This window comes from Phoenix dactylifera, chromosome 9, assembly GCF_051530095.1.
Source record: "Phoenix dactylifera cultivar Ajwa chromosome 9, Ajwa_hap1_PhDact_Kaust_v1.1, whole genome shotgun sequence".
In the NCBI taxonomy this organism is placed as follows: Eukaryota; Viridiplantae; Streptophyta; class Magnoliopsida; order Arecales; family Arecaceae; genus Phoenix; species Phoenix dactylifera.
The window spans coordinates 2649226-2675272 of record NC_143198.1 but is presented as its reverse complement, the minus strand read 5'-3'; the positions used below and the strand labels follow the sequence as shown (position 1 = coordinate 2675272).

The 26047-nt window shown below is 36.0% G+C and overlaps 2 protein-coding genes across 4 annotated transcripts; both read left to right on the top strand.

Moving 5' to 3' along the window:
- Positions 1-3370: 3370 nt before the first annotated feature.
- LOC103704480 (uncharacterized) lies at positions 3371-6143 on the top strand. Of its 2 annotated transcripts, none has more exons than XM_008787781.6 (2): positions 3371-3768; positions 4745-6143. In XM_008787781.6, the coding sequence occupies exon 2, from the start codon at positions 4764-4766 to the stop codon at positions 5775-5777; it is 1014 nt and encodes a 337-aa protein (XP_008786003.4). In that variant the 5' UTR covers positions 3371-3768; positions 4745-4763; the 3' UTR covers positions 5778-6143. The 2 variants fall into 2 exon arrangements, with proteins under 2 accessions (XP_008786003.4, XP_008786002.4); XM_008787780.6 differs by having other exon boundaries at positions 3498-3895.
- A 4990-nt stretch (positions 6144-11133) lies between these two features.
- LOC103704481 (Asparagine synthase family protein) lies at positions 11134-25750 on the top strand. 2 transcript variants are annotated; one of them, XM_008787785.6, is made up of 15 exons: positions 11134-11350; positions 12129-12252; positions 12376-12594; positions 13447-13637; positions 13778-13913; positions 14365-14778; positions 14871-14953; positions 16808-16922; positions 18706-18811; positions 22290-22383; positions 23025-23218; positions 23738-23837; positions 23917-24033; positions 24583-24639; positions 25035-25750. In XM_008787785.6, the coding sequence occupies exons 1-15, from the start codon at positions 11255-11257 to the stop codon at positions 25140-25142; spliced, it is 2154 nt and encodes a 717-aa protein (XP_008786007.4). In that variant the 5' UTR covers positions 11134-11254; the 3' UTR covers positions 25143-25750. The 2 variants fall into 2 exon arrangements, with proteins under 2 accessions (XP_008786007.4, XP_008786006.4); XM_008787784.6 differs by having other exon boundaries at positions 11141-11350; positions 14856-14953.
- Positions 25751-26047: the final 297 nt, after the last annotated feature.

Here is a 26047-nt window from a genome sequence, read left to right as displayed (position 1 = left end):
TGCTTTGAATTAGCTGATGGAATTGGTTGGATACTGAAAGATGAAAATTTATGCTCATGCAATGTTATTGCTAGGGCTTGTTTTACCGTAATCTCTTCACCTTTTTCTCTGAAATTAAATGGAGGTTGGCCTTTCTGTTTGGCAATGTTATATGTCATTTTTGGTGTTGCTTTGAATGTTGGATGACTTAGAAATTATCAATTGTGACCAATACATCAGATTTAAGTGCAGATCCAACTCTTCTACACCCCAAAAAGCCAAAAAAAACAAACAAACAAACAAAAAAGCAGATCCAACTGGAGCAGCATGTCATTCTATGGATGCTGGTTATTGCAGGATGTCTTTGTTCGGATGTCGGTTGTCCATGTTGGTGAGCCCAGATTAGATGAGATCATTAGTTTCCATATTAATTGGATTAATGATGTGTGCTACAGAGTAAAAGAGCCCAAATGTTTGTGCCAAGATTCAATGCATCTTCAAAATGGGAAATCTTTGTGACACATAACTCTAACTACAACTAAAGAAGTCTCAAATGTTCTGCTGCCTTCATACTCATGCTTTGAGAGCCTGGACAATTACCTTTTTCCATGTAAGAAGACACAAGGAATAATCGGATGCAGGGTCTTGTAGCTCAAAATGTAGGCATGTAAGCGAACCAAGTGCACTTCAATTAAGACATCTTAAACTTACGAGTGTACCAGACTAAATGACAATGCTTAATTTTAGTCAAAAATCTTATTCATTCAATATTTAGTCAAATTAGAAAGCAATGCCAGATTTGAAGGATAATTACGGGAAATAGATGTTTCTACTTGCAATCAATTAAGATCATTTCATCCATTGCAAAGAAACTTGGTATATATTAGAGTCATGACCAGCCAACAATGTTGTGTCCTAAGGCAATCCTACCAACAACACTCATATCCAACATACTAGTGATCATTCTACACAGAGTTTAATAAGGAATTTAACTCACAAAAGCCTACTGCAATGAACTATATCTTAATGCTGAATAGTACTCTAATAGTCTAATTACTACTTGCAGAATGGTTGCTTTTTTTCTTTCTTGGTACAGCAGAATGGTAGCTTTTGGAGCAATTGGCCAGTGTACTAGCTACATCACCCGAGAATCTTGTGAGGATGGCATCATGCTTGAGGGGTATCTCCGGAAATTTAACTCTCAGACACTGTAGACACTAGCGGTGCTTTAGCACTCCACCGTAGTCTGCAGGTGCGACCATCTTCTTTTTGGACTCGGAGCCAAGCCTGCTCACCTTGGTATTTCCTCGCTTCTCTCTCTCTCTCTCTGTGCGTGTAAAGAAGATTACCAAGAGTGTAGCCCTAAAGATTTCTAAACAGCAACAAATCAAAACCCTAGGAAAGAGATTTGTTAGTCACGTATGACACAAAACATATGAGTTATATTCCTGATGATTCCATGGAAATACGTACGGAAGCCTTGGTTGGACCAAAACATCAGGCTCCCATGTTTTTGGAGTTTCCAGGATCCAAGATGACTACCGAAGGTATAGGATAGATTGGGTTTTTGTTTCATTTAATGCCAAACGCTTGTTGGGGAACAAAACAGCAAATATGTCGAGATTTTTTCTCTTTTTTTTTTGTGTTTTTAGATTAAAAAGGTTGGTTGTAGTGAAAAAGCCTTTCCGTGGCTAATCCTTTTCCATTTGGAACAGGAAAGGTGGGTTTCGTGCTTTGTTTTTGGTGGGTAAGTTGCTAGTAGGATCTTGCTAAGACCATCTTTTGGTCTTCTTATCTTTCTGAAGCTCAGTTTTTGGTGTCTCTCTTAACCCAAGAAGATATATATAGTATGCATCCGGTTTAAGGTGTGGGGGGTTTTCATCAAAAAAAAAAAAAAACGGTGTGGTGGCTTTTCTTGCAGCAAATGCAAGAAGATACAAAGCTTTGTCTGTCAGAGGTTATTGGTTTTGGGTGTTAATGTTGCTGTAGGACCCAAGCAAGAAGGATTAGAATATTCTTCTTCGCCTATTTGCTAGTTAAGTAAAAGAATTGTATTCCAGTTGGTAGCCTATTCTTTTATTTCCATATACATAGGAAAAGAGTTGGAGGTCCGAGGGTTTTAGCTTCTCCACCCACAAAAGAAGAAGAAGAAGCTTTGTAGATACACATGGGTTCACATCTTTGCTTTATTTTGGCAGGCAATACTAAGAAACGGCTCACAGAAGAACAAGAAACAAGAATCTCTAGTTGTTACCTCGTGAAAGCTCTTGGTTTCCCATGTAGGTCGGAGGTGAAAGAGGCTTGCAAAGTCCCTCCTTGGTTGCAGCTTACATGGAGACGCGCTTTTGAACTAAAGCTTTTGGGCAGCTTGAGATATGTCGTTTAGCCTGTTGTCAGAGAATTATTCTTGTCTGCGTTTTGAGAGGATCTATCTCTTGGAAAATGCAAGGAGTTTGGGCGTAGCTGTCCTACTCCTCTTAGTAATTGTATGTACCATGGAGAAAAATGGGCAGGCTCGCTTTGAATCCATTTGTTTCACCAAGAATGTAGATTAAAGGGAAGAAAATTAGAAAATCTCATAGAGCATCTCAATGATGAAGATGCTTCACACATGGGTGTGATGTTAGATGCAATCCATTATCATGGTGCATTGCATCCAGCAGCTTGGATAAAATCTAGGCACATGGTACACAATAAATTGATTTGTCGGAGATCTTCCAAATATCCATGGATTCTACTTTATCCATGTAAAAATGTGCACTCATCAGAGAAGGATGGAAAGGTTTGTGGTCCTCCAACAGCTGGTGGATGCCTTAAAAGAAGGTTATGCTGGTCCCTGGGCTATGCCATAGCTTCCTAGGGTTTTTAGTACATGGATCCAATAAGGCTGCTGGTGTTTAACTTCTTATTCTGAAAACCACATTAATGTGGTGAGTCTAACTGAATACTTTGTCGATTTCATCTTCCAATACTCAAAATTAGCAGCGAGCTAGTTTACTTGAAATCTCAAATTGTGCATCATAATTCTTGTTTTGATGGGGATTAAATTTATGGTCGATGGCAGTAAAAGTTTTGAGAAGAAATCCCAACCATAGCTTTTAGACATGGGCAAATCCTTGTTTAATGAAGCTTTTTGTTGCCATAGATTGCTGGTGAGCAAATAGCTATATTTACCATCACTTGGCAACAAAAACACAGAAAAATATTGTGTGTTCTCATTTTTAAGATATATATGTGGCTGCTTAAAGTTAAGTAAACGCATGGCATTCAGACAGATGGTAATACCTGGCTTTTGAGAAGCGAAAAGGCATCAGCTGAGGTTGGAAATTGAGCATATCTTCATTGCTTTTTCTACTAGTGCTTGTCAACCATCAACCATCAAGCATGACATATGCCCTTCTACAATCTTCTTTTCTTACAGTACGAAGATTCTTTAATTGCCAATTCATTTGATAATATGTTGGTTTTCTATAGCAAGTATGTACATAGGTTTATCTAAGTCAAGACCAACTTACCCTTGTCAAAAGGGCATGAGTACCATAAGGTGTCCTATAGTAAAGGGGCGAAAAATGGTGGCTATTCTGTCCATCTGATAGGAATAAATATGCACCACATATTTGCAAATGCGCGATGCCTTTTTTTCTTTATTAGGTTTCTGCAAATCATGCTTCTTTCCTTTCTTGAAGTTCATAAGCCGTTTCAAGAGTTTAGCGCTGGTGGTAGCTCTCAAGCTCTGAAGAGATACTAGCAAGAAGAAGGAGAAGAAGATCTGTGCAACTGAATTTAGAGGTACTAGTTCTTGTGCAATCTTGAGAGATCTCTGAGAGAAAACTGTCTTGATCTCATATTTCATTCAAAAGAGCGAAGTAGCAGATCTTGATTTCTAGATGACTAATCAATCTCTCTGCGTTCACAAGTAAGACCAGTATTTATAAAATCCATATGGTAGCAAAGAAATAGATAGATTTATGCTAGTCTAGATTTCAGATTCCTTTAATATACTATTTTGTGAATGATGAATTAATTAATTGGAAGTGCTTTACTGGAGTTTTCTTTTAATTTCATGCGTTCCCAGATGAGATGCAAATTGCTTTAATATATCAACAATACTTGGATCTGAGTCCAATAGAAATACAATTCTCCGGTCTTTGTTTTCTTTCTTTCTTTCTTCTTAATTTCCTCTGGAACTGCATGTCATGAACTCTTTCTCATGTAGCATACCTGCTGCATTAAAAAGGAAAAATTTGAAGTTTCTGTATCAATCTTCTGATCTAAAGTTTGTATCAAGAAAATATTCATTTATCAGGAAAAAGAATTTCTCTGAAAGTCTCTTACATCTTATGCGCATCTCCGGTGATACTTAATTTAATTTTTCCCTACGAAGTGATGAAATCACTTTAACTAAAGATTGTACGATGTAATATGCCATAGAAGCGATATTCTCATTCCTGTTGCATGTTTTTCTTTCCTGCTGCACATATATATTTAGTTCATGTTGCATATTCTTTTAGTTTCTCCATGTTAACTTTTCTTTCCAGGGTCTGTCTAAACACATATATTTCTGTTGTAAGAAAAACAATAATTTTTTCAATAAATATTTTAACTAGCTTTTGTTTATAAATTATGAAACTTACAAGTACCAGAATGATTTGATTCAATAAGGAACATGGCATGATGTGAATTTATCTTTGCCTCTTAATCTAAGAAGATGAGAGAGACCTACTCTAGATCAGCTATCTCATATGTAATTTATTTAATTGCTTAGGAGCGATGATGCAAGTCTTATGATGATAAGGTATTCACAAGAAAAAGAGCTTCCAGCTAAACAAGGTAGTGCTAGTGATGACAAAGCCCCAACCAGTACAAGACCATGGTCAGGACTAAAGGATTCAAGAATAGTACGAGTTTCCCGGGCATTTGGGGGAAAAGATCGCCATAGCAAAGTAAGCACTGTTAGAGGATTGAGGGATAGAAGAGTGAGGCTATCAGTCCCAACAGCAATTCAATTGTATGACCTTCAAGATAGGTTGGGGCTTAACCAACCTAGCAAAGTCATCGATTGGCTGCTCAGTGCTGCTCATCATGAAATCGATAAGCTTCCTCCACTCCAAATGCCACCAGGAAATTTCATTCAATTCCCTCAATCATTGCAGATCTCTCATGAAGCAACTCCGCAGCAGGCCTCCTCTTCATGTGTAGAAAATCTCGAGTTCACAACTGTAAATGGAGCTCGGCCTTTAACTTTATTCTCTAGTAGGGAAAATCAGGAGGTTTTTGGTAATGAAGTTGTCATTGAAAACCTTGCAGCATTGTCTGAATCTAATTATTGGCTTTCAGAAGTTCCACAAAAAGCCAAACAAAGGGAAGCACCGATCGAATCCAGCATCAAGAAAGGCAACAACATTAGAGGTAAGGGAACTGAAGATGCTATTGGCATACATTTTGCACAAGTTTCAGCTAATGACCCTCTCTCTAGACCTCATCATTCTTCACTGGGCTTGCTAAGTAGTGCCATGCCATACACTTCCTACTATCAGCGGGAGCCTACAAATTCTTATGTATCCAATCTAGGAATTCATTCAACTCCGGCGGAAGGCCCCCCAACCTCGAATCCATCATTGTTGTCTTTGACACCTCCTTCTCAGCTTGTATTTTGTCCACATGGAGCGATGCCATCAGTGTTTGACTTTGATACAAAACAGTTCAGTTATCTTCAAGCGGTCAGCTCAGCTTCACAGAATACTCCATTGAATCCAACGAGGACTTCCCAGCTGCGAGACCTTTCCAGTCAAAGATAGCTTTCAAGCGTAACCCCTCTGAAAGCCAAAATGGGAGCCAGCTTATAGTTAGAAAGAGAGCAGGCAGAGAGCTGCTAATGGATCAAATATAATTGCGCCTTTTCCGTGTGAAGAATTTGATTGGAAAGACGCAGTGAGTACGAGTCCTCTCAATTGCCAAAGTTTGTAAGTGTTGTAATGTGTTCCGTATACTCCATTTCATGGTTTCTCATGATATAACGGGGTGATGAATTTGCTTGCATAGAAAATCTGTTCTCTATTACAGTAGTATCATTTCTTTTACTCGGAGGTGTCAGGTGTGTATGTGGACACTCTTCAGTGAAAGCACATGTTTATTCCCCTCCATATGCATAATTAATTTTTCAATATTGTTGGAGTGTTCTTTCTTTGACAGAATTCCCCTGTGATTTAATTCTAACTCCGAAGTTCCGTCGCCCAGGGCAAGGTGGCATGAATCTCTACCATTGTATCAAGGAAAGTGCTGTATTCATAGGTACTGCAGGAACTCTTTATAACTAACTACAGGTGCATATACATTACCATGTAAACTAGCTTTAGCTGCGGTGCATTAATTTGCATACATCCATTATCATCCACAGATTATATCCTTGTCTAAGAAAACTTTTCTTGAACTTTATCAGCTTTTATGAGAATAAATAAAAGCTAATAAAGGACAGAGGGAAGTTCTCCTTTCTTTCTGCAAACCTCCTCTCTCTCTCTCTCTCTCTCTCTCTCTTGACAGTCATTATAGTTAGTAACATCGTTAAAAGCATCATCATCCGCAAGGTTTTGGAACATGGGAAGAGATGGCGCAAATAGTGGGAGATCGATCTGAGACTGAAAGGAGATCAGCATGGAGCAATGGCTAAATTTGTTTTGTTTCTGCTGATATTTTGCCCTTGTTTTAATAGGACAGAGAGAGGAAATTGTAGTAATCGTCATGCCTGCGTGAGATCCAAGAAAATAAAAGATCTCTGTTGTGGCATGGAAAGTGGACAGATTTTTAGACTGCAAACAGGTGCGGTCCCATCCATAAAAGCTACATGCATAGGCCTGCTGAGGTTTGCATGGCCGGTGGTCCTCTTCTTTCACAGGGACTAGTCGTTCTCACGTGGTCCCCATGATAGTTTTCTTCTTTATCTCCTTGCATTCTCCTTGAAGTCTATATTGTGGGCTATGATCAGCAGTATACTCTAGAATAAACTATGAGCAGTTTAGTCTAAAGGATCCAATAAACTGTGCGTGGTGTCATGATCAGGACTGGTCGAACCTGAAATGTTGGACAACACCTCATGGAAAAGCCATAAGACCATGACATATATTTAGCCTTGGCTGGACCTAAGAATGAGTTTTGCTGGTTGATAACTTGAACACCACAAATGGAGTGTCTTTTAGCCATCCCTTCTCTTCTTCCTCCATTTCCCTCGGCAAACGTTCAGGTTGGTGGTCTTTATGTTCCATCAGGCTCAAACTAGTGTTTATGAGGGTTATACCATTTCTATCTCCCTGAACCTTAAGCTGCTGCTTGCTTGCACTTACTGAACCTGTTAATATATATCACATGTTGCAAGATTTCAGGGACCAATGTCTGGACTTGTTCTATCAGAATATAGGATTCCTTCAAATATTTGTGTGCAATGGAAATGATCTATGCTCGAACACACACTTCATGAGTGGTTATTGATGTGTTAAAATACATAAGGGAAAAAAAACTTTGGAAGAACAGAAGCCAGTTAATCGTATATAAATTATATTGATCTAGAAGGACCTAATTAACTTTGTGCACCAACAATAGCAATATAAAAAGGAACACAGGAAGCTCTTAGTACAAGTAAAAATTTATGATATGAATCGCTTTTAATGATATTTTACATAAGCTATTCCTAGAAGCAAGGCTTATGATATTTTAAAATAGAGTGTATAAGAACAAACAGATATAGAAGGATCAAAAACGTGCAAACAAATTAATATTTCGATTGGGATTTTTTTTTTTGCTTTTATTTAGTTCAATCATAACACTGGAACTAAAAGTAATGTAGAAGGAGCGAGATTATTCTTATATTTCTTAATATGGATTATTTTAAAAGAGAGATGAAATTTAGATGAAATAGCCACGAGAAGCCACAGCATATCTATAGAATGAAAGAAATTATGAAGATGGATGTATTTACCTTGCTAAAGAATTGAGAAGTATGATAAGATAGACATTCTGCTAAACTGAATAACTACAAGATCATCATATTTCAATCAGAAATTCTTGAGATGAAGGAAGTAAAAGAGAATTTACTAGTCTAGATTGTAATCAGAGGAAATAAAAGCGTATCGCATTCTTTAAAAAAATTATAGCATCAATCTAGCCTAAAATCCATAATTTTGTCCAACAAACAGGTAATTAAGTTCCACATATCAGATAGTCAGCTAACTAAGTTTGCTTAAAGGAAAGAATATTTACGAGACAAATAAGTAAAGCCAAAATAGCATGTCATGTCATTGTCTTGAAAGAATATAGCTATAGGTTACACTATGCAAATAAAGCTTCAAAACAAAGGAAAAATGAACATATTTACTAACTCTGACCCTGATTATTGTCAAAGTCATTCCGGCAGTTATTAGAATTATCGAGGACTAGATTAGCAACCTAGTGTGCCCGTGCATAAATTTATATGATTTTTGTTCTAAAGTAATAGGGATTGCTGTGCCAATCAGAGATTTAATTCAATTATGTTCCCAAAATAATGGATGTATATTCATTTTTAAATAAAAAATATTGCTAACTCAAAATTTAAAGCTACTACCAAGCAAGAATGTGCGATGTACTAATAGATAGGATTTGATTTTAAAAAATATTTTGTATGTTTTAGTTTTAGAAGCAATTCACAACCTTTCCATATTTTCATCAAATCATTTTTGTCCAAATCGGTTTTAACAAGTAGTTATTTTTTAGTAGAATTTGATATGGAGAAATTCATCTTTTTGTTAGGTTAGATTTTAAAAGGAATTTAAAATCTTTCCATATTTTCTTTTGAAACCTCCAAAATTAATAAGAGGGAACAAGTTACATATTATTGAAAAGCAAGAGGGCATTTTTGATATGAAAAATGGTACTCGGAATTAATCAAGAGAAAATATTTTATCATTTTGAAATCATTTTTATGTATAGTATAGATCAATACTTTCGATCACAAACTTCTTATTTCCATCTTATTTAATCTTTAATCATCTAAAAACTTTAATTTTATCTGACTTTCTCTAGAGATATTTTGGTCAAAATCTTTCTTAAATCCCAGTTGGGCTCTCCTGATTGAAAACCATGGATATGCTCTTAGATCAAACTCCTTTCTTAAATCTTTGTTGGCCTTTCTTACTTTAAAAATCCGTACAATCTATTTATGACTAAAACTCCTCTTAATAATTATTTTTTTCCTTAAGAAACACTCACTAGAGATCTCCTATATAAAAACCAAATATTTAAATTTAAACATCCACTGGAAATGATGATTTGTCAAAGGAAACGTCAACTATTCTAACATCATCATTGACTCAAAGTTTTATCTTCTATTTCTCCTATAATTTTTGTTCAATTTACTTAAGTAAAAACCAAGGAGTCAGTAGAAAAGGAGAGAAAATAGAACCAACTATTTTACCCTTAGAGATTCTATAAGATTGGATTGTTTTTAAGTCCATCTATTCATACTGTAAGATTTAAGTATCTCTCCCTCTCTCATGTATATGCACTAGTTACAAAGTGTAGGAATAACATTTTCAACATGAATGAAAGATCAAGGGGATCTCATGTTTTTGCGAAGTTAGATGGTAGTGAGAATACAAGGCTTTCACTAGCCACGGGTATCACCTAGCGTAATTGGAGGCTTTGATTATGCAACTCTAAGATAAATATTTTTTTTAGAGATACACGGCATCTTGCTTGAGATGGTCACACATCTTGAGACGGGCTAGACAACATTATTTGTTCATCGGCTCTGAACCATCAACTTTGACACATCTTGCTCTTGAGAGTTGAGAGGTCTTAAACTGCAGTGCAACGTTTGACACATTTCTAACTTTCTTTCTAATCAACATTTGGACTATTCAACTATGCATGCTTGAGAGAGGTGTATTTATTTTTGATTTCATGTTGAATATGATTATTTTTTTTAATGAGAAAAAGGAGGTTGAAAGCCACCTAATGTTATTTATAAAGTAATGAAGGGAAGAAGTATACACAAGAGCAAAGGTAGAGAGAAGGAACGTACAACAAAAGACTTTAAGATGTATATCGAGAAACGGTGACTTGGTCGTAGCATCTGCTCTTTCTCAAAAATTTACAAGGTATCGATTTGGCATATGTTGAGGAGACATTCCAGAGAAAAATTTCAGCATCTATTGGAACAGGAGAAGAGTTTCAGCAATTTGAATAAAGTATTTTAGATTAGTATCCATTTAAAATAAATATGGATGCTAATCTTGATATCCTTTTAATATCCATATCCAGATTCATATCCTTTAAAAATATATAGATATAGATATGGATATATCAATATTCAATCCGTTTTCAACCTTAATCGCCCAAGACCTTTGCGCCAATATAATAGCAAAGGATAAAACACTCAAAAATAATTTGGCCTCTTATGCACAATTTCTACTATAGATAAATGAAAATCTGAAAAAATGAAGGCTCCAATCAACCATCATCATGTGCACCAGGTAAATAACGTGACACACAATCAACCAATTATATAGTTATTGCAAAATGTTCATTGTCAATGAGCATATAAAATACATACTTCTAGCCCATTTATGCATCATAAACTTTAGTTCATTTGAAAGATTATATCCTGAATGCTATAATTTTATTTTTTTTTATTTATAAGGGAATGGATGCTATACATATTATGCTATAAGATCATATTTTGGATGGTATACCAGAGTTATAAAATATAATAATTGGGCATACACAAATCTCAAAGTTATATACGGAGTAGACCCGTCTTTGTGGTTATTATTGTTGGGATGGAAATCATTATTTAAAAATATTAGTTATTACATATTTATTCTTAAAAATTATTATTAGCACACACATATATATATATATTAAATTATTTTATTTTTAATAATGCCTCTCCAATTAGATTTTTGACATGTTCATAAAATGACTATTTTAATTTTATACTTAAAATATTTATTTATTAAAACTGCCAATGAAAATCTAATAAAATAAATATTATTGTAAAAATAAGATGATTAGTGTGGGTATAGATACACTATATATATATATATATATATATATATATATATATATATATATATATATATATATATATATATATATATATATATATATATATATATATAAAATAAAACATGAGAGAACTCAAAGAAAGCGCGGGTAGAAAGGAAGCCAAATCCTTTTTTAGGTTTCGAGCTCCTCGCGCCGCCTCCCTCTTGCCCTCTGGCGCTGGAGGTCGAGATCAGAGAGGATGTGCGGCATCGCTCTGATTCTCTCGGGAGCTCGTATTGTTGGATTCGATCTTTATAGAGAAACCCACGGATCACCACCTCCCGGTACCGAAGCGGTGCGGATCTCTCTTGCGTCGAGTTTTGTTTCTCCATTTATGATTCAGTTTGCTTGTTGTTGGCTTCGAGTTTTTTTGATCCAAATGGTTGTTTGTAGATTCTAAATTTCCTTCTGGTGACTTCAAAGGTCTTAGTTTAAGGTGTTGAATGCCTGCGAAAAGATTAGGCTAAATTTGCAAAGTAAAAAGCTTTGCGAGAACGACTTTAATGTGCTAGAGTGGTCCCTATGACATAAAAATCCGTCAATTAGGTAGTTGAGTGTTTGGACTGAGAGTTAACAGGAGTCTTGGTTGGAGCTGTAGAAGCCTCAAGCTTGGAAACAATGGATTGATTACTTAGCGAACTAAAGCTGCTTTTTTATTCTCTCTCAAGGGAGTAGCTTTAGTTAATCAGGGAAGGGGCTTGGCCATAAATTGATATAATTTTTGATATAAGTTTACTTCCTCAGAATCCGTGTGTTTAGAATCTAAATCGGAGATGCCTTGGGCTTATTGTCCAACTCTGGAGCTGAGTTAGACTGCATGGAGGCGCTAAATATCTACTTTTTGATCTTGTAAACTTTTGTTGATGATGACACGTGCATTTCTTTTGTCATGGAAAACAAGGTAGGCGTAGTTAAGTTACATTTGATGCTAGAAACTGAAATTGATGAGGGGGCTTATAGTGCAGAAATTGATGAGAGTGCCAGATTTAGTAATTTCAAGTGTATAGTTAAATGTATTGATTGCTATGATTTGTAGTCAACTTAGCTTACTCTAAGCGACTTAGATTATGCAGGTGTATCAGCCAGATCTTTCAGTAGGTGATCTTAAAGTTGCTTTGAGAAGAAGAGGACCCAATGAACTGAGTATCAGAAAGGTCTTCCTTCAGTTAAGAACAACAGTTTCTGTTGAAAAGGATGGTAGGTATCTCCCTTCAACATGAAAACAGAATGTTTTAGAGTCAAGCTGTTTGCCACCTGCTATTGTTTTGTTAAACATATTTGGTTTTGAGGTCTATATCTGAATTAACCTTCACATTACAGATGATGAAAAGGATAAGCAAGAAAATTCATGTTTGTGGTTAGAAGAAACCGTGAAGTATTGCATCAGTTCAATGTCAGGAGCTGTTGATACAAAAGATGGCGTAACAACAGAATCTATTGCCGAACTAGATTTCCTTGGTGCGACATTACAACTTAGAGGAATAAGTCCTGCTTTTCAGCCACTGGTGGATGTTTCTGGAAATATTCTTGTTTTTAATGGTATTTCTTTAGTCCTTTGTCAATTTAGTTTTACATGATTGTAAATCAAATGACATTTAGTTGCCATTTGTATGGTTTAGTTTTGTGTTCTCAGTACAATTATCTTTGTCCCCCTTCCCTCCCTGATTCCTTTTCCAATGTCTTGTTCTCAGTACACTTATATGTGTCCACCTTCCCTCCCCGACTCCTTTTCCAATGTCTTGTTGGTGCTAAGTACTTACTCTATATTAGGCCATGGATCACGTTTCTAGTGGCATATTTAGGAAAAATTGGAAACTTTTTTAATCCACCACCTTTAGAGAACATATATAGAATGTAAGATGGTGTAAATTCTTGTTTGGATCCATCACAATTTGATGCAAATTTCTGCTTTCCTAGTTTCTTGTTGAGATCTATGCTGATATGTTTTCTTATTGGATCAGTTGGTACTTTCACTGAAACAGGAAAACAATATCTTGTGAAGATTTTTATCATTGTTGAGTAACTTGAGTTGTATTACCTATTTGAAACTTAACCAATAGGTTAAATCGATGTATCGCACACAGAGAGAGAGAGAGAGAGAGAGAGAGAGAGAGAGAGAGAGAGAGAGAGAGAGAGATAAATGCAGTATGACAATCACTGTTAGGGTATTTTGGTCCATCATCTTTCTTTATTAGGGGTTCTTTTGTACTGCTGTCTGTTCTTGAGAAGACAAATTTCTTGTGACGAATCTCATGCAACTACTCCAGTTACATTTATCTTAGTTATTGCTGATAATCATTAGATCAGTTCCCTCTTTGTTTCATGCTTCATATGTTAATTTTTTCCAAACAAGCACTCAGGATGTTTTGATTGTGGAATTGTGTTCGAAAGGTGAAATATTTGGGGGACTTCAAGTTGATGTTGATAGCAGTGATTCTGAAACTCTTTTGCATGCACTGGAACGTTGTTGTTCCTGTGACAGTGAACTTGGAAAAGCTTGTTCTTGCATTCAGAATGGAGAGAAAACTGTTCCTGACATTCTTTCAACAATCAGAGGGCCATGGGCTTTGATATATTGGCAGGTAGTTTTAGTCTATGTTGATTATTAGTATAATTCATTTGTAAATGTTGGTAGATCTCTTTCTTGGATATTATTTATGTAATTTAGTTGGGATATAATTGAAAGTGCTATTTTTGCATCTTTCAAATTTCTATTTCTCAGAAAAAGTCAAAAACTTTATGGTTCGGTCGAGATGCTTTTGGGAGGAGAAGCCTTCTTGTTCACTGGCCAACATCTGATGAGCCACAATTTGTTCTATCTTCTGTATCACCAGCTTCACCTTTCAGAAAGGATTCAGGTAGATAAATTTTTAGTCGAGGTTTTCATGCATCTCTGAATATACTGCTTAATTTTGTTCATTGATGATTTACTTGTATTGTGAATGGATGCAAATTACTTTGTTTTGGCTATATCACGTCTGACATTAGATAGCCTCAGCTAGCTGATATTTGAGTTCATATAATGTTACCTATATAAATTTTGGTAATTCATATGTAAGTTGGTCATTTGTCTTCAATTTCTCTACTTTTATATTTCCTTTCTTATGAAATCAACTGAATCTATCAAATTCCGTTCCACCAGATTTTTTTTTCTTCATTTCAATGTTTTTGCTTTCTTTTCCGGGGGTGAGACTCACTCTGTTGATTCAGTATTGAAATTTACTCTTACATATATTTGATATGTGATTACCTGCATCACTTTCGTTGTTTGAAACTTTTCACTAAACTGCCTGTGTTCAATTTATGCAGGTTCCACCTCAGCAACTGATGGCTTTGAACCTGGGATAGATTCCAATGTTGCATCTACAGCATGCAGACTTTGTAACTGGGAGGAGCTTCCTTGTGGGATATACAGTGTCCACTTAAAAGCCCAAAAAGCCATCGAGCAGTGTGTAAGGGAAAAATTGGTTGGTGAAGTCAGAAAACATGAATGGAGCAATCTCTTGTTAAATGAACTGATTAAATGGGAGAGGACCTTTCTGGATCCCAGTGTGGAAGAGTTCTCCACAATCGGTCTCCCACTTCAAATGGAGCAACTTGCCTTGCTTTCAAAAGCTTCAGATGGAATGCATCATGATATAGCTGATCTCAAGGGACTTACGGTGAAACAGGCAAATTTCCAATCAGATATTGCTCATTCCTTGATGAATAATCTCAGACCAGGTCAAGCAATGAGAAATAATGTGTTATATTTACTATAGGATTTTCTAGGTGTTCTGCTGAAAAGTTTCAGAACATAGTTAATGTTAATGCAGGGTATACTCAGCCTGCAGAGAAGGTGCTCATTTCACTAAGAGAATCTGTGATGCGGCGAACTACTCTAGACACAATCTATCAGGTATAATATTTCTGCTTGTTTATGAAGCAATTTGCATAGGTTGCTTGTGCATCATTCTTATTTTTCTTCTTAATCTTTTGTAACAATGTAAACAACAAACATTAGCTAATAGGAGAAATAAATAATGACATCAGCTGTTACCTCTGCCAAAAATATGTTAGATTTTTTTATGTGTTCTATAGTGATATTATTTTCAAATCAAAGTTTTGCTGATCAGGATAGCCATATATGATATTCAGATGTATATTCAAACTACCACAACTGCTCCTAAATTCAGTCAAAAGTGCTGTCCTGATCTTATACCTGAAGAAGCAAATGCATAAAGGTCAACTATTTTGATCTGAAACATGTAATATAGAGATGCCCTTTAAAGCAAAGGAAAGGGAAGAAGTGATGGAGATCGAGAATTTGTCATGGTGCATTGAAGGGCTGTAACATGGGATTTTTCTTATATGTAATTGTGGTTATCGATTTTCTCTTTTTTTTCTGTTTATTTCCAGTTATTTTTTGTTATTAGTAGGTCTTTTGAAATCAAAAGCTGAGATTACAAGTACTCATATTTTAATTGTTATCTTGATGAGGCCTATTTATTAGGGGCAGTTTTGAAATTTTAACAATCAAATTAGGGTTTCTGTTTTGTTATAAAAAGGGATTCTTAGGGTTTTATGTTATCGGATTTTATGCAGATTGTGACTGAAAGAATGGAATCTTTGGTTTCTTTACTCTTATTGTATGATTCTGCAATGAAGGTGTAAGACCTTCAAATCCCAGGTGTGATTTCTAGGTCCTAGAGCGACATGGTAGTAACCATCCAATTTTGCCTCCAATTTTGCTTCTGTTTATTTTCTGTGGCCTGGTTATTCTATCACTTATATGAACTAACCTGCAGCAGAACTATGCAAGACCCTCATAGCCTGCGGACCTAACAACATGGAAAGCTATTCCTTTGTTATTGTGCTATCATTAGCCATCAGTGGAAGGGAATCATCTACCTGTCAGGGTCTATTTTCAGGTCATATCAGGTCTGTTGTCACAGTAGACCATGTCCTAGTATTGCATTGAGCCTAACAGCCTTCCATCGCAGCCCATGTTTGATCCCTGCAAGCTCTAATGTTGCTGCCCCTAACACCACCCATTTTCTCAGATCTGTAGTGCTGCAGAATCAAATGTACTGTTATAATCTTTGTTACTTCTCCTTGAATCTATCCTTATACTCCACCAACAAACCCCTCTTTCTAGCCAAAAATATAGCTTATTGCTTTGCTATATTTAAAACCCTATAGTTACTGCTAAGATGGAATTTCCAACAACCTATAGCTTTAATCCTTGCTTCCTAGTGCTGAAGAGAAAAGGCAAAAAGAAGAGGATGAATAGAGAGAGTATCAAAATGACTTAAAATGTGGTCAAGTACCATTTTTGTTGAGTGCTGTTAATTTAACACATGCACTGGATAAAGCAGCAATGTGACTGCAGGACTGAGATTGTGAATGATAGATATTCATTTATGACTTAACACAGACTGATAGGGTGAGCTGTTGAAGTCAGAAATGTGCTCAAGTGGAAGCAGATGTTGGTGCTCTTGAATATCCAACAGTTGTCCCGTTTTATGGGTGCTACTTGCTTATTTGATTCCCTGGCTAATTCAGGAAAATTCTACTAGCATTATTGTGATGCCACATAATTCATAAACCCAATTCATTTACTTGGATAACTTTGTTTAGAATTTATTATGCAATTTCCATTGTTGATAAAACAGAACATATTATGCATCTGTTGGCTTGCTAACTGAAATCGACATTTTTGCAGTTAATTTAGTGATGCTGACTGAGCTTATTACATGGAATAAACTTGCAGACAGCTTTACATGAAGGGAAAGAAGAGGAATTGGCCCCTATAGCACTTCTGTTTTCTGGTGGCTTAGATTCTATGATACTTGCAGTATTATTAGATCAATGTCTTCATCAGAAATGTAAGTTTGAAATCTGACCATCTGTCATCTGCAATCCATGCAAACCATATTTCTCCTCTATCTTCTAGAACCATGATTGCATATGTGGTCTGTTTTTTTTATTTCTGTAAAACTATGGCTGTTATTTTTTTCCAATTTTGCACTAGAAGAAATTAAAAGTATAGGAGTATAGGTTTGGTAAACAATGGTAGCTTTTACCATAGCTTATACAGCAGACAAATGAAAGGATTTATTGCACATGCCCAGTTAGAATCAAGCTTAAGACTTTTGCTAGCTCAATTAAGCAAAGGCAAAGTTCACCTTGACAAATATGTAAGGCTACTCATTTCACATGAGATTGGAGTAATATCACAAAGGGAATCAACAAGATGATTGGTGCATAGATCATTTTTAGTGAGAGGCAGGGCATTTTCTCTTTTGTATCTCTTTTATAACAAAACAAGCATAGACTGTGTTACAAAGTTCTTTCTGAAATCTTCTTATACTAAAGAATGTTTTTTAATTAATCAATTTTCTTTTGTACACTTGTAGTTCACAACATTGCAATCAGCACACCAACCTTTATTGATATGATTACCTTACTTGAAAGTCGGAGACGACACCTAGAAGTGGTGTTCTGAATCTCCAGAACACATGCTAGGGAGGTCACTAGAGCATATACAATTTGTTAATGTGCTACTGCTTCATCCGGAAAAACACTGTGTAATCCCTTCTACTAAAGTTGTTTTTGGTTGCTTAGATCTGATAGAAGAAAAGAAACTAAATCACCTATTTTCTGTAGTTTCTGTGGTGTGGATAATAGAACAGAAAAGAGTGAAGAAGAAAATTGTGACCAGTATTATCTCCTGCATGCTCTTTTTTTTTTTTATTCTCGAAAGGCATCCAACTTCTTGAATACGCATAATTACCGCCATTGCCATTCACCACCACTATTTCTTCCAACTTTGCCATGCACCATTATTGCCCCTCCACACCTCCCTCCCCCCCACCCACCAGCACAATTCCTGCTAGCATCATCACCATTGTTTCTGCCAGAACCACCACCACCATCAAACCACAGTCGACATAATTATCTTTCCTTTTCTCTCTTTTAATGCTAAGTCTATATTTCTTTTTGTTTTATTATTTTCGGATTTTCTTTAATATTTTCTCTTTTCCTCCTTTCCTATGCAACCAAACACAGCTGTTAACTAAAATAAATGTGTAATTGCTGGATAATGTGTTTCTCAACAATCAATCATTTTACAGGGAAAATTTCTAGGAAACATATTTGTTTTGGCTTGTCTGATATAAGAAGCACATGGGCAACACATAAGGAAACACCTGACAGCCTGTTGGCATAGTAATGGAAAACATTACATTGTTATAAGAAGGAACGCGAAACTATTGGAAATAGTTTTCAAGCAGTATGTTACAAGTTCCCCATGTGTGTTTGATGCGCTTCAGATGCCGACTGTGGGATCAACTTTATTACCTCCAATTCATTTCATGTACTTGCACATGTTTCTCTGAGTGTGGAGGATTATTCAAAATTCTAGATATAACTAAAGTTTGCTTCAGTTTTGGATTTTCATTCAAATGACTTTTCCGGGGGTGCAGTTATGATAACATCATGGCAAGGCATGGGTTTTTTTTCTACTTATTCTCTCTTTTCCAATTTCTTCTCCAAACATCTTAGATCCATCAATTTGAAAGAACAGGAAAACTATGCAAATTTTTGTACGTGCTGTCTTTTTGTCAATTCAGGAAGTTTGATGTTGGCTGATGTAATATGTTTTGGCAGACACGGTAGATTTGCTAAATGTAAGCTTTGATGGCCAGCTTGCTCCAGATAGAGTTTCTGCAAGGATGGGCCTAAGAGAACTTCAAAAGATTGCTCCATGTAGGAGGTACTGATGCATCTTGTTTTCTAGCTAAACCTTCAAACTTTCATATCACTGGAAGTTCATAAGTTTTACTATTTTACAATTTTAGTGATAATTATTTTAGAAGGCATTGCTGAACAGAATGCATTCTTTGGTGATCTTGACCAAAAGGTTAGGCAGATATTTTATATATTGTTTCTGCCATCCTACTGTGGTCCTGATGTGATAAATTTATGATGTAGGACAGTTGAGGGAAGAAACCTTGTTAGGGTTTAGGAGGAGGACCGAAATCTATGAGTTGCCAGAATTTCAAGTTTAGGCCTGAGTTTTCCATAAATCTGAACTATGAAATTTGGAATTGCAATGAAAATTTGATAGTGGATGCTTGAGATGAATCTAAATAATATGAAATTAGGGCTCAATTAGGGAATGAAGATGGATTGGATGTGCTTTGAGATAGATCTAATGGTTTGCTGTTTATTCAAAAAAAAAAAAAGAGATCTGTTTTTAAATATTGAATGAGCTAGAAAGGTGAGTTTTCTATAGGAAAAGAAATTGATAAATATAATATATCAAGAGAATGCAAATTAGGGATCACTACTAGGAGGAAAATGGGGAAAACAGAACTAGATGCGAAAGAAATAAAGAAAAAGTAAAACAAAACACTGATTATTAGGAAAAGAATGAAAGGAAGGATAAAAGATGAACCGAATTCTCTCTAGAATGTAGGAATCATACCTAGGGAGTGGTCTCACCAGGGCCATGCCTTACAAAGTCACTGAATTGCAAAGAATGATTTTTTTGTCCCCAAGAAAACTTCATCTTTATTCAGTCTTGAAAACATCTTGCTTATACAACTACTGGAGACTTAATAGATAACGGAGAAAATCCTAATTCGATGACAAAATCCTATAAATACCTCACTAAAATGTGCTTACTGTTTGCAATTACTGTAGCATAAACAGTGTCATGAATGGTGTACTGTAGTAGTCAGCCTTATCAAGTTTTTAAATAAAGATTGAGAATTTTTAATCTCTTGACTCTAAAATAAACCTCTAAAACCAAAAAAATAAGCACAATACAGAAAATTGATAACTAAAATTAAACGTAATAAAGACCCCTAAGTTACAGCCCTGTGATATATCATGGTACGTTCCTGGATCTCCATTGTGCATCCAACTGAACCTATGTTGCTTTATATCATGACCTGCAAGGCCCGTTGGTCCTAATTCTGATATAGTTTGTTTCCATCTTAATTTCTCAAGCAGATTGTGGATTGCATGATTAATTATGAGTATAATAAATAAAAAAGAAATAAAGAGAACAAAATAGGTATTGTATACAATTAATGAGGAAGGAGAAACCCTCCTTCCCAAAGAAATCCACACAAAAAGGTACTTTTGCTTTTGAAGTAACATCGCAAAGAATCGGCAATAAGAATGCTAATGCATGCTAATGTTAATGCAGCTATAAATGGCATGATGTGTGAGTGGTATGGAGTATGCAATATAATGAGATATTACTAAGTAATACGGCATAGTCATGTGACAACCAACTGCTCTACATTAATGCCAATGTTTGAAAACTTGGTTTCGCTTTTGTTTCTGTTTTGGCTAAGACTGTGGAGTTTCAGTTTCGGAGGTTTTGGCGGTTTCACTCCAAGTTTTGCAATTTCAGTTGATAATATCAAGAAAATCCAAAAACTAAAAATAAAAAAATTCCAAGAAAAGTTATTACACAATTTTAGAATATTTTGTGTTATATAGATTCTTTATAATTATATGTATAATTTTGATAATTTTAGGCTGAAGTTGATATTTCCTATAATTTGATGCCGATATGATGAGATGGGAAATGAACTAATGAAGTATCTTAAGAAAAAGAAAAAGACAGGAGAGGCTGATTAATTGTTCCTGCAGTTTAACACACAGGCCTGTGACCAGATAGATTGAAGCTTCGCCAACTACCTTGCTATTTAATTTGGATTCCTTGATGATAATATAGTTCAGCCATAGTTGGATCATTTACCTTCTCCATCAGAGTTTGGCCTTCTTCAGGTCTCTTATCTTTTCCTGTTCCAAATCTAGCCTTATAATCTCCGTAGAGCTGCCCCCTGCAATGAGATCCACATTTTTCCATCCAGTGCTTTCTTGTCAATGAGGGTTTATTTGAAGTTGAATTGTTCTTTTGTCATTTTTTAGGTGGACATTTCTACCCTTATTGTATCATGTGCTTAATTATGGGTAAGTACTCTAAACACCTTTGTTTCTTAATTCTCTAGTTATGTGCTGTGTTGATACTGACATTTCTAGCATTACTCCCTTCTTGGCTTCATCTTGATCATCTTCTTGAAGTCCTTTATTGTTGGTCTGATTTTTATTTCATGCATTAGATTCACTTTACCTTGTTATTGTACATTAGATTGTCTGCATTAGAAGCCCTTATCTCTGCCCTTGCGATCCTTGTATTTTGAGAACGGTTGTTCTTTTGTGCTGTGCATGAGCCTTTTGCATCATTCGCTTATGTAAATATTCCTTTCACATCCAGATAGTTGCCCCCAAACTTGACTGCATTATCATGTTTGTCATATATGGGCAATGCATCTCCAGTCATCTTTGCTTATCCTTATATTTCTAGCATCATATATCAGCAATGATTCTTTGTTGATCCATGTCGTTTATTATACATAAATTGGTTGACTTCACCAGTTAGTCTGCTTATCTTATCTTACTGTGCTTGTCTGCCAGCCTTATCAACATGTAGTTCTACATTGCCTGGATTGCCATTACATAAACTCTTTAGATCCAGCACTACATCTTGAAGACTCTTGTTCTTATTGGAACTCACTGGTTGAAATGTTCATCCTGCTGACTTTGGCATTTCTTTACTTCTTATTTATTCAGCTCCATATGACCTTGATATTACAACCACAACTCACATGTGGACTTGCCTTGTCACAGCTTTGCTGCTTCACTTCAGTTTATCATCTCCATTGATGCTTTGGTCTAGTGATGATTTCTGATCTGTGTCTGTACATTGTAAATCAGTAGCATGGTGCACATTCTATGAATTTAGCACAATGACCTTCCTGTTCTACCTGGGGCACTGTTCTTTTACTACTGTTCTCTTGCTCCCGTATAACAGCTCTATTGTATAGTCTATGCCTGGTCCATCTCCTTCATGGTAAAATGTTGGCATGTGATCCAGCTTTGATTTGGAAGATACGAGTTCGAGAAAAACAGGATACTGGCATAGTATATTTCATGCACATTATAGCACATACATGCTTGGCATGTTCTCTTCATATGTACATTTTGATTCAGTGTCTTTGTATGGATTCTTTATAATAAGTCTACAGATTCTTATGCCCCTAGTGCATTTTCATGCTCATTGTATGCGAATCATTGTGTAAAATGGCTTTTTGTACTATGAATAATAATTTCCAGTGACAATATAAATCTTGCTTTTCTTAATATTTATCAGTAGCTTCTTTAGATAACAGGTGGCAACTTGTGGAGATTGATGCTACTTTGTCTGATTTGACTTGGGAAGCAAAGCATGTAATGTCACTGATACATCCTGCAAAGACCTACATGGTATGTATTGTCCTATTATTATTGTAAGAACATGTTTCCATCATAGTCCATCTAGTTGTTCTCTCTTTGACATAGAGAATGCTTTTATGATTACTTTGACATTTTTTTTGGCTTTCTTGGAATTTCTGAGGTTATAATTCTGTTTGCAAAACCAAAATGTGGAAGCAAAATTTTTTGAAAGAAAATGGATCAGCAAAGAGATTTATCTTATTCTTACCTTTGTAGTTCCTGGATTCAAGAGCAATAATTTTTAATTCTCACTGTCATGTGATCCTTTATCATATTTCAGCTAGAGAACTTTAAATCATGCGGTTTCCTGTGGCCTTTTTTGTCCTTCAAACTAAAACATCCTCTCTTAAGCATTTTCTTATTACTAATTTTTATAGCATAGGAAATCTTTTGCATCAGTGGAAATTGCTTTATAGTAATCAAAACATTGGTTGTCCAATGCATCTCAAATTGGATTATGCGACTTCTGCAGAGAGAGTATTGATAACATTCTGAGTACTTCGCTACTGTCTGTGGTTTTCTTATGTATTCTAGTGATGATTGCCCAAAGTTTTTTTTTCTGATTAATAGTCTTAATGTTGATTGCTACTATTAGCTTCATTGAGAACCCTTATCTAGGTATTTTGTTTCAGGATCTGAATATTGGAATAGCATTGTGGTTGGCTGCTGGTGGAGATGGTTGGGTGGATGGAAATATCTGTAATCTAGGAGAAGATCGATGTCGCCATAGATACAAGTCAATGGCACAAATTCTCTTGCTAGGTTCCGGTGCTGATGAGCAGTGTGCTGGATATGGTAGGCACAGGACAAGATACAGGCTGGGAGGGTATGCTTTCACTGAGGATAATTAAAGCTGTGCTCTTTCTTCTTCTTCTTCTTTTTTTAATAGTTCAATCGTGTGCATATGTTTTCCCCATTCCTTTTATGTGAAAGGTGGTTATCCTGTGCTGCTTGTTGCATCCTGATTTTGTTTCTGGTAAAACATTTTTAAGGATACAGCACATATACTGCTGTGTGAACAACTTTTGCTGATTAAACGCCTACTTCTGTTATCTTAATAGCATTCAAAACAGGATTTTCTAGCAGCATTCCAGTTATTCTCTGCTACCAATTATTTTGGTAGTGTAACTTAATAGCTCTTAGGTTTTCCTCATGATGACGCAACATGTGTGATTAAACTGAAGAATACCTACATATTCTTGGTATATTAGTCTTCAATGTCACCTCTCGCGAGCTCCTACATGTCTGCTAGTTAATAGGGTAACAGATGTCTAGCTTTTCAAATGTTGCTAATTTAGATACCCTTGGCTCTTAAATTGATTCTTTTTTTTTGGTTTTCTTTCAGTTGGGTTGCACTCCATGAAGAAATGAGACTGGATATGCAGAGAATTTGGAAAAGAAATATGGGTAGAGATGACAGATGCATTTCTGATCATGGAAAGGAGGTACTGCTCATTTCATCAATGACTTCAGAAATCTTGCAATTTGCATTTTGAATTTTTGACATACTTATTTATGTTGCAGGCAAGATTTCCTTTTCTCGATGAGGATGTCATTAAAACTTTGTTGGAAATTCCTCTATGGGAGATTGCTGAACTTGATAAACCTAGTGGAAGAGGTGACAAGAAGATTCTAAGAGAGGTGTGCTTGATTAGTGTTACTCTTATAGAGCTTCTAAAAGATATTTCTTGAGCCTTTGCTCCTTAGATGCTTATAGGTGTCAAGTCATGCAGACAATAATTTGTCTCGATAATTGATTTGTATCCTAACTATTTGAGTACTAGTTATAACCTTTTTTTCCATGATATATGAAGTGGAGTACTGTTTTGTTGTTTGAAGCAATGTTTTTATGTCCCTGTACAGGGTCCCATACCAGGACCTTACTGGTATTGTATGTCACAGTATGGTACACCACTGCACCAACACATGGTAAAGGTGCTAAATCGGCACAGCACCTAGATCATGTGTTAGTATGGTACCATATTGAGCCCCTGTATGATACCAATTATCTACTGTACGGTCCAGTAAGTCTGCAAAGTAAAACCTTGGTTCAAAGTTTAAACACAATTTATGTCTGGCCTGGATCTTGTGTACATGTATAACCGAGTTTGTCTTCTCCATTTTCTGCGTTGTTTGAGAAAGGCAAAATTTCTGATATGTTGATCTTAGTTTCTTTTTTATATGTTTAAGGTTGCACGGTTGCTTGGCTTGGAAGGAGCTGCTGTTCTTCCAAAGAGGGCTATTCAGGTGCCAATTCCACTGAATCATACTTCAGAATCACTGAGCCTTTTCAACATAATTTTTATATGCCACTGGCAATCAAATTGTTATCAAACCTTTCAAATTCTGAGTTTTGACAAGCCTTGATGCATGTAGCAGATGTTTTACATCCATTTTGTACATTAATGTTTTGTTTTTTTTTTCATCTTTTCTTTTTAATTTGGCAGTCATTTTGTGTTACCTAACGCCATGCAACATCAGCCCCTAACAGGAATTTTCATCCTCAACAGGAAACTTAATGTTCATTCGGAAAGAAAAGAAATTTAAGTGATTGCCATTTGCATTGGGGCTAAAGTAGCAGTACCAGGTTCTACTTTTACATTTATTTGTGTGAACTAGCTCATGTGTTATCACTCTTGCAGTTCGGCTCACGGATAGCAAGAGAATCAAACCGAAAGAACTTCGGATGCAACCGTGCAGCGAATCAAGCATCTGCAGGGAGTGTTGAGATTCGTCAGCCTGAAAAATAGCACCACTAAGGCCTATTCTGGTCCATACCAGGATATTCCAATAGGCAACCCTTAGTGTGGAGAACTCATACTGTATGGCATGCTTCATCTCACTGCAAGTCTGCCAATGTCAACGGCGTCTGCAGACTGGTCACATGCTAGCACCAGCTGATGTCTTTGAACCATGTGAATTGTGGGTTTTGTCCCGACATGCTTGCAAGATGATCGAACGGCTTGTCCATTCTTGCACAAGAGGTCGGCATATTCTATGCGGTCCAAAAAGGAGGCAGGTGGAGATAAAACCTTGTCTTAACTCTGAAAGAGGATCCCTAAAGTCAAACCCGAAACCTGATCTAAACCTAGTATTTTGGAAATGTGATTGTTTGTAAAGTGAACAACCTAATGATAGTGGCATCCAAGAGGCATGTGAAGATGAAGAATTTGGGCTTATATAATTCTTCTTGTTGATTCAGAGTTGTATTTCTTAGTATGCCTATGCCTAGTTCTATGAGCTTTATTGTGCAAACCTACAGTGATCAAGGGTGAGGTTTACACTGACCGAGACTTGGTCCGATGTGGCCATGCCTCGCTTGTTATTAAATTGTTTATAATATACATATCCTACTGAACTGCTGATCCTGAGATTGTGAGACCTGGCTTTTTTTAGCATGAATAAGGTCAGGAGTATTCTTATACCTGGCAAATAGATATAAGGGAATAAGGGGAATAATTATCCTCAAACCTGCTTTATATTGATGGGGGACTGAAGAATTTTTATTTCCAGATCTAGGCACTCTTCTCTTCTTGCACCAATATTCACAGATAGAACCTAAGCCTGGAGTGATACCAGCCAAGAATGAGAAATTTTAGCTGAAGAAAAATTGCGGGAATAACTACTCCAAAAGCAAGCAATAGTTCTAGTAAAA

Coding starts and splice junctions, on each gene's coding strand:
- LOC103704481 (XM_008787784.6), top strand. CDS start 11,255: ATGTGCGGCATCGCTCTGATTCTCTCGGGAGCTCGTATTGTTGGATTC. Junction 14,779..14,855: donor GATGAATAATCTCAGACCAG/GTCAAGCAATGA, acceptor TTCAGAACATAG/TTAATGTTAATGCAGGGTAT. Junction 16,923..18,705: donor TCAATGTCTTCATCAGAAAT/GTAAGTTTGAAA, acceptor ATGTTTTGGCAG/ACACGGTAGATTTGCTAAAT.
- LOC103704480 (XM_008787780.6), top strand. CDS start 3,867: ATGACTAATCAATCTCTCTGCGTTCACAA. Junction 3,896..4,744: donor CAATCTCTCTGCGTTCACAA/GTAAGACCAGTA, acceptor TTAATTGCTTAG/GAGCGATGATGCAAGTCTTA.